The sequence below is a fragment of the Diadema antillarum genome, unplaced genomic scaffold, assembly GCF_040938485.1.
Source record: "Diadema antillarum isolate AM-2024a unplaced genomic scaffold, OU_Dant_1.0 seq00000069_RagTag, whole genome shotgun sequence".
NCBI lineage: Eukaryota > Metazoa > Echinodermata > Echinoidea > Diadematoida > Diadematidae > Diadema > Diadema antillarum.
Window position 1 is genome coordinate 1625687 of NW_027271168.1, and position 18919 is coordinate 1644605.

The 18919-nt window shown below is 35.7% G+C and overlaps 2 protein-coding genes across 2 annotated transcripts in view; one reads left to right on the forward strand and one right to left on the reverse strand.

Moving 5' to 3' along the window:
* The window catches only part of LOC139725988 (arf-GAP with GTPase, ANK repeat and PH domain-containing protein 1-like), a 222340-nt gene extending 221690 nt beyond the window's left edge, over nt 1–650 (forward strand). Inside the window, exon 17 of the mRNA XM_071637071.1 lies at nt 61–650. Within this exon, the coding sequence (XP_071493172.1) occupies nt 61–285 (225 nt within the window). The 3' untranslated portion in view covers nt 286–650. The remainder of the gene's footprint in view (nt 1–60) is intronic.
* Nucleotides 651–7223: 6573 nt separating this feature from the next.
* LOC139725938 (protein lifeguard 3-like) lies at nt 7224–18107 on the reverse strand. Its single transcript, XM_071637020.1, has 10 exons — nt 17998–18107; nt 17248–17327; nt 15895–15973; nt 13883–13936; nt 13082–13172; nt 11860–11943; nt 10824–10865; nt 8881–8970; nt 8200–8247; nt 7224–7462 (listed from the first exon to the last, which is right to left on the reverse strand). The coding sequence occupies exons 2-10, from the start codon at nt 17306–17308 to the stop codon at nt 7316–7318; spliced, it is 696 nt and encodes a 231-aa protein (XP_071493121.1). The 5' UTR covers nt 17309–17327; nt 17998–18107; the 3' UTR covers nt 7224–7315.
* Nucleotides 18108–18919: the final 812 nt, after the last annotated feature.

The following is an 18919-nucleotide window of genomic DNA, read 5'->3' on the forward strand; positions in this document are numbered from 1 at the left end:
AAGGACAATTTCTCTTCTAACGTCAGCCTTTTTTTTTCTCCCTCCCTTGAACCCAAACAGAACAAGGTGAATGTGAACATCGCCGACGCCGACGGGCGGACGGCGCTGGCCTATGCCAAGAGCGTGGGAGCAGACGACTGCATCAAGGTGCTCATCCAGAACGGGTGCCAGGACGACAACAACTACAACAACTGCAACGTGAACAACAGCACGTTGCTCAGGGTGCCCCCTGGCCCGGGGAGGGGTCACCATGGTAGCGGGGACAAAGTCTCGAGTATTATCTGAGGGCAGTAGCCCTGACCAGTTACGGTCGGAAGAGAGCAAATGGAGCAATTATTGGTTTGAGGGAGTGTGTTATTTCGTAAACCCTCCGATTACCACTAGCATCCACGCTACATGGGATGTTATTGGTAGTTTTAAAGGAGTGTGTTGACTGTATGAACTGGATAATCCCTCATCTTACGAGCATTCGGGGGTTCACCACTTCAAACAACTATTGATGACTCCCGAGGCTTCTCGTGGTCTTGAGAACAAGTGATTTCTGTGTCTACACTGATGTCGAGTGAGGGGCGAAAAACACGGAAGACTTCAGGAGGGGCGTGATGTTAGGGTGTTACATCATTAAAAAAATAAAAAGAGAGAGAGAGAGAGAGAAAAGAGATATAATGAAGCAGAGAGATGAGAGAGAGAGAGAAAGAAATTCAGTGTGAAAGTTCTTTGAGAGTGGTCTTTTATAATTGCTGTTTTGTGTGAGGAAATGAAGAACCTATCTATTTATTTCTGTAGACATTGCGATGAGTGTATGTATTAATGTGGACAATCAAGCAGAATTGAGCAAAAGAAGCAGTTTGCACAAGGCAGTAACAGTATTTTTCAGTTGGCAGTTTTCCACAGATATATTCGTCAAGGTGCGTAATAAAGGTATACAGCTTTCTCGCATTCCCCTTGGCATCGCTACATAATATTGACTGGAGTCAAATTGGAGTTCTGGTTAAAATGATGATTGTAAGGCTGTCACATGGCCTTGTCACATTGATGTGCATTGGCCTGCCTTGAGAGAAAGACAACACATTTCCACTTCTGTCTGGCTGCATGTGTGTTTGTATTGTTTGTGTGTTTGTAGGTTTGCGTGTGATGACTCTAAGTGTCCCAAAATTATTGAATTGTATGTAAACATTCAAGATGTAACAGTTTCAATGTTTCAGTATACTAGGGGAAAAAAAAAATTGTCTAATGTGAGATATCATACAGAATTGGGCCTGAAGGTGCCAAAGATGATCCATTTAGTGGACATAGCCACTTATTATATTTAAAAGGGCACATATCTCATATTTTTAAGAAAACACATAGGAGAGCAACAGAATGCCCACATAATGAGAGGCATTGGACACACTCCATTGGTTGATGACAAGTTTGAAGCCAGAAATTTGTCCAAAAGCAAGACACTTTCAGGATTCTGAGAGAAAATCAATGACCCCGTCTGCAGAGATGGGGTTTGAGACAGAAGCAAGAGATTAAAGTAATGAACAGCTTTGCTCGGTGAGAATGGCCGTCAGGTTAAAAGGGATTGTACAGTTTTGGTTGAGACCTAATTTCGGGTTACTAACATTTTTTGGTGAAATAATGAGAAACCTCTTATGAAATATGAAAGAGCATGTAATTCTATGAGGAATTCAACGTTTATTTGATGAATATTGGTTTTGAAATGGCTGAGATATCCAAAAAAGAGTGATTCTAATAAAGTGTGGGACCCACAATTTATTACGATCGCTTTGTTTTACTTTGTTTTTGGATGTTTCAGTCAATTCCAAACCCGATTTTCATCAAATAAACTTTGAATTCCTCTTAAAATGGTATGCTCGGTACTATATCATTAGTGTTTTCTTGGTTTCTCGCAAAAAGTTAAAACCCCAATTCTCATCTCCACCAATACTGTACTATCCCTTTAAAGGTTAATCTCGAGAAGAAAATGAAAGAGATGACACACTAGAAACAACTCGTTGGAATTGTCCCTTGCCAGTAACAAAGTCAGAGCGAAGTTACTCTTTTCCTTATTTAATCGTGCAATGTGTTTGTCTTTGCATTTTGTTTTTCTGAAAAAGTTGTCTCTGAGGTATTGCCTAGCATCCCTGGTGATTTCTAAATTTGATAGATTTGTAGAAGTTTTAGATTTATTGTTTTGTGTAAGTTTCATAGATTCTTTAATACCTGTTAGAGTGTGCAGGACATAGCAACTTCTTTTCTTCTCTCAAAAGCTCCAAGAGTAGAGAAAATGCATACAGGTGTTTGTATGAACTATATCATGTCATCTGTGATGTGCTATAAGATATTTGGCAAAATTCGCTCAGCAAATTTAATATGTGCTTGATATCATTTTTTTCTTATTTCAACTTATTAGTTTTGGTCACTGCCATATACTTCAAACTGTTTACATTTTGCTCCATTGTACTGTTTGATGTAATTGGGAAAAATATGGACAAGATTGAGGCAAAGTTACCCTGTGTGTGTGGAAGAAAAGAATTTGAAATGGTAAGAGAGAATGTTTGGAAAGAGAAGATTAGGGCAGTTTGGTGGATTGACTACTGGGCAACCTATTCTAGTTCTCAGTACCTAGTATGTTATTTCATTGGAAGGGATGACCCAAGCAGTAACCAGATGTGAGAGGCTTATTTACTATACATCTGTCCATCATAAAAATATATTTCCCTTTGTAAGTATGTATAAAAACATATGCACAGACAGAACAGTATATGAACCAATTCACTCTATCATGTCCTATGTCTTAGGTTTATTCAAGTGTACAGTCAAACATATCTCAGTAGCCACTTGTACAAGGTACATTTAGTAACAGTTTGGTATTTAGGGCTTTTTGATTTTTGTGTCCACATTGTGGACCATGACATGATGACGTCATTTGAAGAAATCGTGCGTGCTCCAGGTTCTCTAGCACATTCAGTATAAGAATCAAGAAAGCATGTATGAAGGATTTCACAGTCTCAAAATGGATTCTGACTATCTTAAAATTGACGTAACAAGGGGACTGCAACCATTGGCACTGCTAGAGAACTAGAACGTCATCCTTGTTCACATAATCGAAGGTCCCTAATAGCTTATGGCATCGTATCTGTACATAACAGCCCTTGCTGTAAGCGGTCACCTGTGTATTATGGTCAGTGTACTTATTTCCGTGGAGTGACCAATATATGCAAAGTATAGCTTGTAGTTACTCCATAGGTTCGTTGTGCTATCATGTGAAAATTTCTTGGCAAGCCACACTGTGCACATCTCATCTATGCATTCGTCTTGAGACCGAGTACGAATCAGATGATTTTATTGAAGTGAATTTGATGAACCAGGAGTAAATTGTGTATGAAAACACTTCTGTCAAAGCATTTAGGCTCGAAAATGTCCTACCAGCAAAAGTCGTGTTTTATTTTTTAACTTTGCATCCAACAATGACCACCCAAGTATGTGCATTTTGTACATCTATCATGAAAACCACATTACAGTATTATGCTCTCCAGTGTTCTCTGTATATCACCCAGCCCGGGTTGTTACTGTCAACTTTATAGTGAGCTGAGGGCCCCCCTTTCAGTCCCAAACGGATGTATATTCAGATCATTCCCCTTATTTCCAAGGTCGGCTTTTCACCTCATACTGTAGATTCATTCGTTCAACTGTCTTTATTGTCTTCTTTTGCAGATTTTCTCACATTGCTGTTTCAGTGGAGATGAACAACTTTAAGCTGCAAAATGTGATCTGAAAATATACAGGATCAAAGTAACATTTGTTCAGTCTTCTTCTCATTCAAGAATATTGGCCAGTGGGCCCAAGCCTTGCTTCAAATAGTAACCGTATGACTAAAGGCAGGGGAGAGAACAAAGAAGAAGTGTATCAGATATGAATTTGGTGTTTTCTTCTCTATTGCAGCTATCTACAACTACGATTCTCTTGATTTTGAGTGGGTGGTTTTTGAAATAATTATGTGAACTGTGTGATGAGTCCAATTTGTTCAGTGCTTGTGTGTCTTGAAGAGTAAAAAGTAGAAAATACTGGATGATAGAAAGTGTGAATGATCTGTGTCTGTATGTGGTAGTAAAAGAAATTTGTCATTTAATTTTGACTCTATCTTGCCATGAACAGTAAGTGGGGGATTTTGACTGGGAAGGAAAAAAAAAAGAGAAGAGAAAAAAAAAACAAATGCAATGCAATTAAGTATTGGTGTGAAATGATACTTGTGAGGAAGAAGTGAAACCTCATCGAGAATCAGAAAACTTTTTTTGTGTGATGAGAAACGCGAGCTGCCAAGCTCGCCACAATCTTGATGACATACAGATGTTGTGTACCATGCCTGTACATATTTTAATCTTGTCCATGTTATATATTATGAAATATAATGTACATTGCAAACGTCGGTTTCTGAAAATTCCATGAGCTTGTAAAATTACGTGTACAGTGTATAAACTGTGATTTCAAATTGCAAAGGTACAGAGCACACAATGAGCAAGTGGTCATACTTGAAAGTACATAGGCATTTAGATCTCTGAGAATCAAAACAGTTGAAGGAAACTCTAGTTTCAATTGGTAACAGTGAAGTAGAATTTGATGTCATTGACGTTTCGGATGATATTTATTGTCCACAGTGTGTTGTGTGTTTTCGAGATGCGTCATTTCGTCATGACCGCAAAGATGTGGAAATGTTTTTCCTACAAATGCAATATCTGGCTATTTTACTCTCGATGCGTTTTGTAAGACATGCTGTACTAATGAATTATTTTTGAGCTATCACTTTTGTTTTGTAGTGGTCAGAGTCAGTATTTTTGAGGGAAAACATTTCCATTCTTGTGATAACGTTCTACAGTGTTCTTGTCATGGAAAAGTGGCATTTTTGTCTCCACAAACTTTTTTTCTTCTTTTTTATTAATTTTTTTTTTTGAAAGCCTGCACAAGGCCGTGGTTGAAAAATTATGTATTTGTGAATACAACACAAAAGGTACATAAGGGAAGATATGAAAAAAAGAAATCAACTAAGATAATGAAATAAATGATTACATTAGTATATATTATGGAAGTGAAGACACTGTTATTGACTCCTCTTTTTTCCCTGTGCATATCTAGTTGTACTTTTTAAAAGTTTTTGGACAAAGATGTGAAGATGTGTTGCATGATATGCCTCAAATTCATTAAAGTCTGATATTCTGTTGGCAAAAAAAAAGTGATTACAGGTAAACTTATGTGTGTGTGTGTGTGTGTGTGTGTGTGTGTGTGTGTGTGTGTGTGTGTGTGTGTGTGTGCGTGTGTGTGTATGTGTGTGCGTGAGTGTGTGCGTGTGCATGTGTGTGTGTATGTGTGGATAGGGATGAAGATAGATATGTACTTATTTGTTTCTTTATTTTTTTATTCATTTATTCATTTATTAATGTATTCACTCATCCATTCATTTGTTTGTTCACCTGTGTATATTTATTTATTCATAATCTATTTAGTAATACATTCTATAATTTTTATCATTATTTATTTCCCTGTTGATATGTCGTAATGTCATCAAGCGCAACAATCTACTTCAAAAACATAAAACAGACATTCACTTCTGCATCACATGTGTGAATCACTCTAAAGCAGATTGATGAAAATTTGAAATAAGTGCAGAGCCTTCAACAAAGATGCATTTAATATGAAGTCCAGCTGTTTGCATGATGAAAGCATGTTTCACTGAGGATTTTGTCTGTACAACTGGAAGGAAATAGTCTTGTTAAAACTTGTGCTGAAAAGTCTTGCATTATAGTAGACATGTGAACACAATCATCCAAATTTTTTCTTTCTGATTGACAGTGCAATTTATCCCATCAATAGGGCAAAATAATAAACTGAACTGTTGCTTAGCGTTTTTCTCTTGCTGCCCATCCTCTTTATCTTTCCATCTAGTTCTTAATTTATCCAGCCATCCATCTCTACAGCTATCTATCCATCGATCTATCTATCCATCTATTCTCCATCTATTTATCTATCTATCCCTCCATCATTTTTTCTATAATATTATATTTCCTTCCTTTACAGTTTATGTAATGAAAGTTTGAATGCAGAAGGGGCCATTTTGTACTTGTTTGTTTGTTCATTTGTAAACACTAGACAGTGTAAGTGTAACAATATACAAACACACATAATGAAGCCTGCTCTCTCACATTTGATTTTATTCATCAGGCACATTTTGATTTTAACTATACAAATTAGTGCAAGCAAAAAAAAAAAAATAAACAAAAAAGATGCCTAGATGAGATCTAATTGATCTTTCTGTCAATATTAATAATATGATTCACACACATGACATATATGACATAATATATGACTTTACTTTACACTGACACAAACCGATTGTATTTCATACATACATCGCAAAATATGACACCTTCTTACTTTCTTGAAATATTTCATCATTGTGAAATAAGAATTGTTCAGTTTGCGTTTTGCATTTCCCTCTTTATTTCCCTAAATTTGTGGCAATGTACACATACAAATGGATGTTTTCATAGTAAAAAATGAATCTAAACATGTCTGCATGTAAAGAACCGAAAAGTTTAATTTTGATTAAACTTTTAGAAGGTTCTGTGTTGTTTCTTTCAAGTTTAATCATTGCCCCGACACATGGAGTTTTCATTTGTGTTTTTCTTTTGTTTTGGTGTATGGGTTTGGTTTATGGGTTGAGGTTGTACAAATACCCTGTCACTTTTTGGACGTTCAACTGAATCTACCCGGTTGTATACCTCTCGTATTATACTACTGCTCTTATTTCAAAACTTATCAAGCTCCGTAAGACCTTTCCTGTGTATGCGCTCTTTTAAAAATTGAATATTCAAGTATGGGGGCAGGTATACTATGTGAAAATACTTTTTTTTTTCATTTTGTTGTATGGTGGCGTCAAGATAGTTGGTAGATATTTATTGTGGTGAAAAAGCTAATAATGCATTTCTCTAACAGTGGATTGTTATTTTATGTTACCAAGCACATTCAGCTGCCTAAGACATGACCACAAACGTTTTGCACCCTTACAAATTCTAATAATTATAATGTCTGCATGTAATGAACCAGATAATAAACAGTTTAATCCTTGTGCAATGCAGATGAGAATCTAATGTAGATTAGAATCAAACAGTTACCTTGGAAACGATGCTATGTGAAATGAATCCTAGCTTAAATATGCATACATGACAAAATCGCCTCTATGTTTTATGTTGGACGCGTTTAATAGACAGCAGCGGCTGAAACTCTCTCTCTCGCTCGGTCCTTGTTATGACGTCACAATTGAGGATTGATTCACTCATTTCTTGCCGAAGAGGGCGAGGAGGAAGAGGAAGAGGTTGATGATGTCGATGTAAAGATTCAGGGCGGCAAAGATGTACTCCTCCGGCGAGACGGAGTATTTGTGACGGCCGCCCAGCAAGAGTTGTGTGTCGAACACGATGTACTACGAATAAAAAGGTAAATGAATTAATGAATAAATCCATCAACTGAGTGGCGAATACAAATGCATACATGGTTATAAACATTCTTTGTACATAAAACTGGTACCCTATCATGCAGTAATCGACAGTTCATGCAGTAATTACAGGCGCTCCCGTAACAGCAAACACGGGTATAACGAAATTTCGTCACAGGGAAGTACAAGTCAAGGTCCTAAAATTATCATCATTAAATCTATGGTGCAAAATTTCCTTCGGTTATCACGAAATTTCGATATAATGAAAGAGAACTGCCGGTTCCGAGGATATTTTTATATGAAGAGTTTTGTCGCAAAACGAGCTAACTCCTTGCTTGTCAAGGTGAGATATTTGTGATTAAAGCTGCTAAAAAAAAAAAAAAACCCAAAGAAAATAACAAGAAAATGCAGGATTTTTTTAATCATAACTTCTAGAATACTCCTGGTTATGTCACAAAATTTTTGAGGTATCACTGGAAAGGTCTAATTTTGCTCTATCTGATGATGGACTTACTATACTTTGAAATATTTAAAGATGGCGCTTAGCTCATTTTGCAATAAGACTCTTCATGAGCGTGAGTTGCCTGTATTTGTATAAATGGATTGATGACGGGTCAAGAATCAAGTCGATGAATACATTCATCAAACTATTACAGCCCAAAATTTTAAAGCCTCGGAGTCAAAGAATCTTTACTTTGAGAAGAAGGCAGGAGGATTCGTCTTACCAAACTGAAAAGACACGCTCCAAGGGCGGCGTAAAAAGTGTAGAGCACCTGTAAGTGAAAAGCAGAGGAAAATGTTTATTACTCAACGCATTTCGCTATTGCTCGCTATTATAACATTCCGTAGTCGAATACCAGTGGCGGATCCAGGAGGGGGCGCACCGGGCGCCCCCCCCCCCCTCCTTTAATCTTAATTTTGTTTTGTGTTTTTTATAAAAGAAATAAAAAGAAAACATTGTAGGGGACGGTGCGCGCCCCCTTTGATTTTTATTGAATAAAAGTATGCATGAAACGTATAAAAAAATCCCTACCGCATTTTGTTTTGTTTTGTTATGCGTTTTGATTTTTTGCTTGTCAGCTGATGAAACCCAGAATACACCAGAAACTGCTTTGCACCACCCCCCCCCCCCCCCTTTACGGAATTCCTGGATCTGCCCCTGAACACACACGCGCGCACACACACAAATACACATACAAAGGACACACGGCCTCGGGTATACTCATCGCAATATTTATAATATTTTCACACGTCTACCGAGACGAAAAAGATCAAAAGTCCATATTCAAGAGAAATTGAAACCAAAAGCGAGCTCACAGCTACAAAGGAGTCAAATTGGCGAAAGGATATCGAATAAGTGGTATTTCTTTTCAGATAATAACTGGGACTTAGAATGATTCGCTTACTTCGCTTCGGAAAATGATGGCAAAGAGCCCAAAAGTAAGAAGGCTCAGACCCAGCGCACACAGCAGGCCGCTCATCATGGTAAAATCGATCTGTAAGTGAGAAGATAAACAAACAAAAACAAACAAATATATAGATAAATAAACACAGCAGGGGTTTTAAAGGACAATTATAAGTCATGAATGGTGGGTGGAATCATTTTCTAAGAAAAAAAAAGACACGATTCTAATCAAATTTCAAATTGTTTACATCCGATGTCAGTTTATTCTCTACTTTCGAGGAAACTAACTTACCTTTAGAATTAAAAAAACAAAAACAAAAAAAAAACGAGACGGTGAATATTACATCTATATCAAACACAACGAATAATGAATCTTAGGAGGTATAAACTGAAAACGCATTCCTTGTTAAAGTTAGCTTCTGATAAGGAGATTAAAATGAAACAAGTGGAGTTGTGAAAGTTTCAGTAAAATTAGACAAGAGTCTTACATATTAAAATATGATCCCTGAACTGTGATAACGGTCTCAGTCACCCGTGAAACGTGTAGAGGTGAAATGTTGTGAAGAGGTGATGATGTCATAATGAGTAAGCTCGTACAACTCAACTTATTTTTTTCTTACACCCAAATTTTCACTAAATTTCAATTCAATTCCATTTTTTTTCCACTTTTGGGGTGGAACACCCTCGTCAGTCAAAGGCTGTTTTTTTTTTTAAAGGGTTCTAGCTATAACTAGCATGAGTTTAAAAAAATGAACTGCATCCTTCACATCGAATAAGAGTTGCAACAATCTAGCGATGATAACTTTGATAATTGAAGAGAGTTACAATTACCGTTGCTGAATTATTGGCAAAAAGAATAATTCAATAACTTTATGTATAAAACAGTCGGAGACTCCCTAGGTCACGGCATCGTCGCTTATTCTAAATCGTATAATTTGTGACCTGTGTAAAAGGTTTCGAAAGGACAGGTTAGAATTAAAGACTCCCCAATTCTCTGTGTTTTTTTTTCATTCAATTTGAATTAAAAAAAAAAATATCGTTCTACTTGCGTGGCTTTGATCTTCTCTTTGAAGTCATCTTTAAGTTTAAACTTATAGATTTATACACATCATCAAGGAAGTAATGCATTTTCCAATGTACCATTCTCTGTCTTCCTCAAGTTAGCAGATTATTGCCTTAACAATAGTTTTAAAAAAAAACACCTCTTAAACAACCATACGCAAGATCATCATGTTCAAGATCCACGCTATTTCAAATCCATGGTTCTGACAAGGTTCACCCATGCATATAACTTGTACTTTATGGTCCTCACATTATATTTCTTATGAAGTGGTAAAACGAGAATTTGTTTGATGCATGGTTCCTTTTTGTTTCAATCTTTTTTATGGAAATAGAATAATGACAATAGTGGATTGATTTTAACTTGACGTCATGAATATGTTCGGAATGTAGTTTCGTTTTCATTGCATGAGACGCCTTTTTGAAGTCCGAGCCATCTCTGTTCGAGATTCCGCGATGCCCAAAATGAGCCTAGCATCCTTTTGCCAAAACTTTGTAAACTACCATAACTGTGTGAAAAGCCATCTATAGATATTGTAAATGTGTAATACAATTCTAGACTTGCGCCATGAGCAGAATTTCAAGTTAGTTAGCAAGGTGATGGAAAGAAGACATCAATTTGTCAAAGGTTGAATATATACTTTTTATGTATAAATATTACATATACATTATGATTATATATGATATATATTTACATACATACAGAGAGATGATGAATCTACATCGTGCCTAAAGGACCATTTGTCATTAATTTGATTAGCATTTTTATGATGCATTTTCTTTTTCATTTATGCTATCAAAAGGGAATTGTTTTCGTTGCTAAATGAAATTGATATGCGGGAAAAGGTAGCTGGATAAAGATATGACTCCATGCCCTATTCTTACCTTCGTCTGGAACGCGAAAATCGTCAAACCCAGCGTGATGATCTGTTGTGAAGAAGAAACAAGGATCCCATGATCATCATTCATCAGTGTCATAATGTATAAAGAAATAGGCCTATTTATAATCATTACGACAATCGTTATTTTTGCTGTGGTTGATTTTCCTTTTCCTCATTAAGTACACCAGTTGCCTACTCATTCTACCCCAACGAAGTGAACTATAGGAATTGAGAGCCCAAGTGACGGTGTCTCAGTCTTTTATTTTAGCTTGGATTGGGACCAGGTGCAACCATCCCTTTGATTTACCAATGTAAAATTGTGCCTGCAACAATCGAGTGCTCAAATAGCTTTGTCACTCTTTTAACTATAACCTCTGTTCTCTCCCTTAGTCCCCTCTCTTCACCCCATCCCCACCGCCTGTACAGCTGGTTACAGCTCGTTATTCCGAAGGTTCGTTATTCCGAAGGTTCTTTGGTCCGAAGACTCGTTATTCCGAAGATTCGTTGTTCCGAATTTCACTTTCGAATTAACGAATCTTCGGAATGACGAACCTTCGGAATAACGCCACAAATGTTCGAATTAACGAACCCTTTTTCATTTTCGGATTAACAAACCTCTATGTATAGGGAATTTGTGTGTTTCGGATTAACGACCCTTCGGAATAACGACCCTTCGGAATAGCGAACCTTCGGAATAACGAACAGCACTCGTACAGCGGTTAGCTAACCATCTATCCGTCATTATTCCTGTAGCCTAGTAAGCTAAAGATGTTTTATTGTCTGCAGAGGGGGAGAAAACATGCTTGTAATTGCAACTGATTGACAAATTGCCCTACATCGATTTTTGATTGTCCTTTAACCTTTGTACTGAGTATCTTATCATATTCCACTTTCATGGAAACGTCCTTAAAGCTCAAAGATAGCTGCGTGTTTACTTGAAAAGCTAAGAGGTAACACGTTGAACTCTTAAAAAAGGAGATTTGGTGCGTTTTTATGTGATATTTCATTTGTAATGATGAAAACCAAAAGTCGAAACTCACACCACACATGCCGACTGCCAGGATAACTTCATCTCCGTCGTAGAATGTACAGGTGACTCCAAGGAGCACGCCCTCAGCGAGTGTCTGCGTACAAGTTGTTCACACAACGTTCAGGTCAATTTTGCCTTTTTTTTTGTCTCTATCTTTATCTTGTTTAGATAATTTGAACGTATACATCGATGATCCTATAATGTTGCTAAAGGCATATTTCTTCAGATAGATTTGACTTCCATATAATAGCGTGTGCACTATCCGATTAGATCGTACAAAGTATGAACAAGATAGGAAAGTTGGGAATGTAAACATCACAGAACGATTAAGTCCAACCCTGTAAAGGCGCTTGTTATAACATTTTTTTTTTATACTTGTGTGTGAATGTGTGTCTCTGTGTGCACAGAAATAGATGCATAATATATAAACAAATTATGTTCTGTCAAAGAAAATGGTTTTTCAATGAACTATAGAAACACATCGCGATCAATGACTACAATGCGTCAATACCAAGTGAAGAATAGAATAGAAGAGCACAATAAAATGTTCAAATTGATATCATACAGTTAAAGTGATGAGGATAAAATGTGAAACTGTTAAGAATAGATTAAAGAGGATTTTCGGCCTCTTAAAAGTTATCTTGATGAGAAAGCACAAATTACAAACACACACTTAACATTTGATGAAAATCTGATGAAAATAAAATTGCGCAATTTACCTAATTTCACAAAGCAGTTTTTGAACAGTCATTGTTGATATGCAAATGAGCAAATTGATGATACTGTCATTGCCCACATAATAGTTTGTACGAAAATCTTGAAATTTCGAAGTTTTTTGTTTTGTGTTGTTTGATTTTGTTGCTTTTTTATTTTTTGTGTAAACGCAATTACGTTCAGTCTCAAATTCTAATGCACCTGACCGATTATAATTTTTAAAGTTATTCAGACAGGAATGGAATAATGTTTTAGTTTTATAGTAGGCAAATTAGAGTTTTGATGACCTTGCGATCATCAGCTTACTCATTTGCACATTCAATATCAACTGTTCAAGAACTAATTTGCACTTTAATTTTCGAAATTTCACACTTTCATAACTTCCCTCATTTTTGCGTGTGATTTTGATCAAATCATCACTGTTGTGTATACATAATGTTACTTATTTTCTTTTCAGACCAACTTGTTTCGGAATTCCCCTTTTAAGATAAAATTAATAAAAATTGTTTTCCACTTACGAATATCAGAAGACATATGATGTTGAGAGGGGCTCGGCGTCTGAGTTCCGTCGCACATCCTAGAGCTATTATCACTACGATACTCACAGCACTACAACAAAAGAAGCCATGCACAATGACATTAAGAAAAACAAATGAAAGCACTAATCTTTTGAAATGAGCAACTCATTAAAAAACCTCGATAAAGGAAGAAAACACGATTTTCTTTTATCCTTGTCAGAATGCATATCATTGACAATAATTCCATTTCATCTTATATTTTAGTTATTTATTTATTATTAATTATTATTATTATTATTATTATTACTATTATCTTTTTTTTTCTTTTTTTCTTTTTTTTTTTGCTAATGTTCATACAGTTACTACTACTCCGTCACTTTAAGCACTGAATTACTCACGTGCATATAACATGACAATTATTTTTTGACGAGAACGAAAGGACCGGATTTTTTTTCTTAATTCATATTTTTTTAAAAAGTACAGTGAAGACTTGTATTGTACTATAAATGGGAGACCTGACATAATTATGCCATGATCTCCTGCAATTTGCATAAACCATGATTGTGCCTGTGACTAACATCTCAGTTTCGGGGGGGGGGGGGGGGTGAAACTTCAAATTCCATAAATCTCTGATATCTTAATATCTGATTCTAATGAAATTTCTCCAATTTTAGTTGACTGAATTTGATTCAGTCAGCTAAAATATGCAGTATAATAGCACTGCACCTCAAGATTAATGGTTCGTATACATGCAATGATACCATCATGGCAAGATTATGTATAGGGATCGTGTATACTTACAATGCGGTCCAGAACACCCACGTGTTGTATTGAACATAAGACTTAATGTCTTCTCTGGAAATTCAAAGATAAAGGCATTTAGAATGAATGGAGAAAACAAAATCTGATCAGATTGATAGCCTTCACATTTCTCAACGTCACTTTCTCAGATTGATAAAAGAGAATTAACAATGAACAACTTAGATATCTTTTCCAGATATCCGCATCTCTTCAAAGACAAAATAGATAAATAAATAAATAAATAAATAAATAAATGAATAGATAAAAACTAATCTCTTACATTTATAATTATGTGTGTGTATGTATGTATGTATGTATGTATGTGTGATAATGTGTGTAGTGTGTGTTATTTGATTCGATATTTTCAGTTGTTAGTGCGAACATTCAAACAGGACGGGGTGATATAAGAGAAAACAATAATTGAAATAATTATAGAAGTTTGTTGCCTTAGAATGTTTAAATATCGTTTGAAAAGGCAATACCTTTTTTAATGTGACCCCCCCCCAAAAAAAAAAAATTAAGTCATGCTTATTCAAACAAGTAAACTTGGTAGCAACAGACAATAACTACATTCAAAGAATCATAATCTTCGAATGCCGAAACACAAGCGAAATAGCATTAAAAGTCTTAGCAAAACTAAATAAACATAAGAAGGTGGTTATTTACAAATCTTTTATCACTGCGTTCAGTGGGCTTCTCTGATCACAGGTCATCGTGGTCACGTAAAATGTGATGTCACTTCCGTTTAAAATCCTTCCATTGTTTCGTGCTTGACACAAACTATTGTCATCGGCATACCACATTCTCCAAAGCCACATATATCCATGGTCATACTTTATTGAAGATCCTGTCATACCTGACATCGACTAAACATCCTGGAAGGTATTATCTTCGGAAATAGAGTATTTTTGGATAAAGAACATCACTAGTACAGTTCTGGGCTTCGATCGAACCACGACCTATGTAATCTTTACTGATATAAAAGCGCAATAAGTTCCAATACGCTACAATGCACATTTCTATAGAAAGATGTATTGTGGCGTATTGGAATTTATTATTTTTTTTACATCAATATCAGAGTAGGAATATCTGTCGGAAGTATACATTCTCGTTTGAAAGCTGTCGCTTACGTGCATTCGATAACGTAAAAGAGCATACTATTAATTGTCTATACAGGAAGAATATTACGAACACATGAAAACACTGAATATGACCCATAAATCAACAAAGAAAGGAAGTCTGCCGTAACTGCGGGAAGCTGTAGATTAGTGTTTTTAGTACTAATAGCGTAATCAATCAGATGAATGACCTGAACTCCGTTCCCCATACAAACAAATAGGCCCCTACACATACACAAACATGCTTGTTGCATGATCTGACAAGTAATTTTGTTTACGTAATTAGGAAACGAACAGTTTAAATTCATTTAATACCATACAAAATGAAGGCACGAGTGATAAATTATTTTCGAAGATGAAAGATCATAAGAACTTGGCGATACTGAATTATACATCGTTGCGATTTGTCGTTGTCATACAATACGGAGCCTAAAATAATAAAGTTATCACTCAAGCATGATAATCATCTCAGTTCATCTTTACTTTCATGGCTTGGTTAATTAGTTATGATCTCTTTGTCAATTATGTTCAGATTCGCTGGCTCTGTAGTAAATGTTGACACTTCTGGTGCATGTCAACATTATTGTCTGGGTTTAAAACGGGGCAAAAAGGTGAAAATTATAACGCCTTCCAGAGCACCTGTCTAGAAGGTCAATACTCGACCAAAAATATCTTGATTCTAAAGTAGAATTATAGAGATAATAATTCATAAGCACAACACGAAGTTTCTTTTTTTTTTTGGTTAAAATCGGATCGAAATTAGAAGTTATGTAAAACGATGATGTCATTAACATTTTCAATTTCCCCTGATCGCGTAACAAAAAAGAAGGAGAATGTATCAATAATTATATTGCTCAGTCAGATAAACCGGAATGAAACGGTCATTGAACTTACACAAAGAAGAAGAGAGCGATGATCCCAATTGTGATGGCAAGCTGTACTGTAAGGATTGCATACACCTTCCTCACAAAACCTGACGAGAGCAGCGAAAACAGGTGCGTCAGTCACGAGTAGGACGATACTCATCATTACTTTCGCTTCTATAGTTATTTGTGTGTGTGTGTGTGTGTGTGTGTGTGTGTGTGTATAAATACTATAATGCAAGTAGATCATCCTATATCAAGAGTAAAAACGTACCGCAGGAGCCAAAATATTGGACTGACGTCAGTCCAATACTAGTATTTTGGCTCCTTCGGTGTTTTCATTTGACTCCTAAGTTTTTACTCTTGATATAATATTTTATATTTATTACACACCGACGCAGAACTTGCTTATTTTGATTACTATACAATATTTATCTATACATATACACATATATGTATATATATAATTCGTACATAACATTTTCCATGGAATCTGCGAATAAGAATACTCAAAATGCACAGTATTCTCTTTCAGCATTCGGTATACACTAAATTAGGTTCAGGTTGTGCGTATATAGCATTTGAAAAGCGTGACATTCAAAAGCATTGTTTGTATTTTACAATACATGGTGATAAAAATGATTCAATAAACAACATTTAAAAGCTTGTTACCATTATGTACCATATCACAAGGATTGCGTAGAAGTTACAAATTTTTGACAAAAAAGCAAATTTCAATATAGCAAATGTGAATGTGTGTGTGTGTGTGTGTGTGTGTGTGTTTAGCCCTTTATGAGGAACGGATGTGGGTATTTTCCTGTGAGTTGTGGGCAAATTTATTCACATGTTACGGACCAGTCCTTAGGGAATGCTATTACGCTGAAAAAAAGGGACTATCTCGGCTGAGAGCAGTAATATTTGGGAGAAAAAAAAATCGCAGGTCAAACTATCTCGTTTAGTTCTCCTAAAACTTTTGATTGAAATTAAAGAAATCCTGAATTCCGGTGGTACCTGTTGGTTAAAATAAACATTTAATTATTCACAAAATAATGATATACTTTATAGGAAAAACTCTTCTGAGTTTGATAGATTCTAATCATGAAATTGACCAGTTTAAAAGATAATCATATTTTGCTCCATAGGACTATCCATAATATATTTTCTTTGCCGAACACTCGATTCGCTGCCTATATAGATGAATATAAAATGAGCAGATAAATAGGATAAACAAATAGAATAATTATATATATAAATATATATATATATATATATATATATATATATATATATATATGTATATATGATTATATAATATATTATATGTCATGAGAAACACATGGAAAAGTCGATTTGTATTTCATATAATGAAACCCTGAAGACTCACCGTGGCGAATTTCTTTGTCGACAAACTCAAAATCACTCACATCACCGTACTCCGCGTCCATATTGGTTTTGTATGTCTGTCTGTAAAGACACAAAAATGGGGACAACAGCTGAGAATTTAGGTCAACTTTAAAACACCAAGATGGAGAAACAAAAAATGTGCAGAAACACAATTTATATCTAATTAAAAGTATGTTAGTTCAAGTAAGATGTATAGGAGCCTACATACAGCAAAGAGAAGTGAAAGTCTCCATATTGATACATTCCAGTAGAAATTCTAAAGTCCATACAGAGCATTATAGAAAATCTAAAATGCTCCTATATTTAACCCCTTATAGAGATACTTGAGAATAGTATTAAAAAAAATAATAATGTGAAGTATACCAGCAATATTGGTTTTCTTGTCAGCCAGTTTAAAATCCGACAGCACCATAATAACCATAAGGTTTTGCATATTATAGGCCACTACCATAAACACTATAATAATATTATGTAAAAATTGTACGAAAGTAAAATTGTATACAAGGAAGCGATACTTCCAGCACCGAAACGTATTGTCTAGAATCTCAGTATAGGTAGCCTACATTATCGTCATGGCTGTCATGGGGGGAGTGCATGGCGTTGGCCTATACCACACACCGCCATCCAACTACACCACAACGGGGTATTTATCATCTGGTCTAAGATTAATCGTATAGTTACTTACCTAGTGTCTGCTTAGTGAAATAGTGCGTTTAAATACAAAACTTACCAATACAGGTTCAAGGAGGGGGAGAAAAAAGTCACACAATTATTCCTCGTCCTATCCGATAGCAGGTATATAGCAAAAGAATATTCCACAGCAGCAGAGGATTTAGTCTCAGTAATAAGTCATACCCACACTGTGCTACGCACTAAGCACTGAATCCGATGTGTATACTACATGAATGGGCGATCCCAACGCCAAGGAAAATAATTACTTGCCTTCTAGTTAATAAATGACCGCAAGCACTTCACACCGCCGGTATGACGTGCAAGACCAGTTTGTTTCTCGTTGACACTACAAGATCCGTCTTCTGAAACCTATCAATGGTGGAAGTTGGAAGAGTCACATGAATGGAAAATGCATAGGGTTCATAATGTTGTAATAATTATCATACTATGCCTATACGTTCAAGCCTTTATTTCCATCCGATCTCCTTTATAAAATTCCTAATACAGGATTATTAATAACTTTTATTATAAACTCCAAAAGTTCTCATTATTTAATTGCGACACATCCTCGACTGGTAATCATGTATAGGGCCTACTGTACAACGTGCAATAGAGCCTAGATACACGCAAGCTTTTTATTAATGCATACAAAATTGATCGACTTATCGATGACAAGTTTAGAATTTGCACGGATTAATAATAGTGATAACAATCATGGTGTTCATGGAAATGAAACACTTTTTGCGTTCAGTAAATAACTACTGCACGGGGGTATATAGGCATACACAGGACTGGAATAACGGTGAAGAGAAAGACGACATAAATCAAGATCATAACGACTATCAATCTTAGTTACATTAATATCACATCGTGAAGGCATTGGATGATGACATCACACACTTAATAATGTATTTGCATGCATGTTACGTCAGTGATCAGTTCGGGTATACAGAGGGAGGAGGCTTCCCCTTAATCACCCC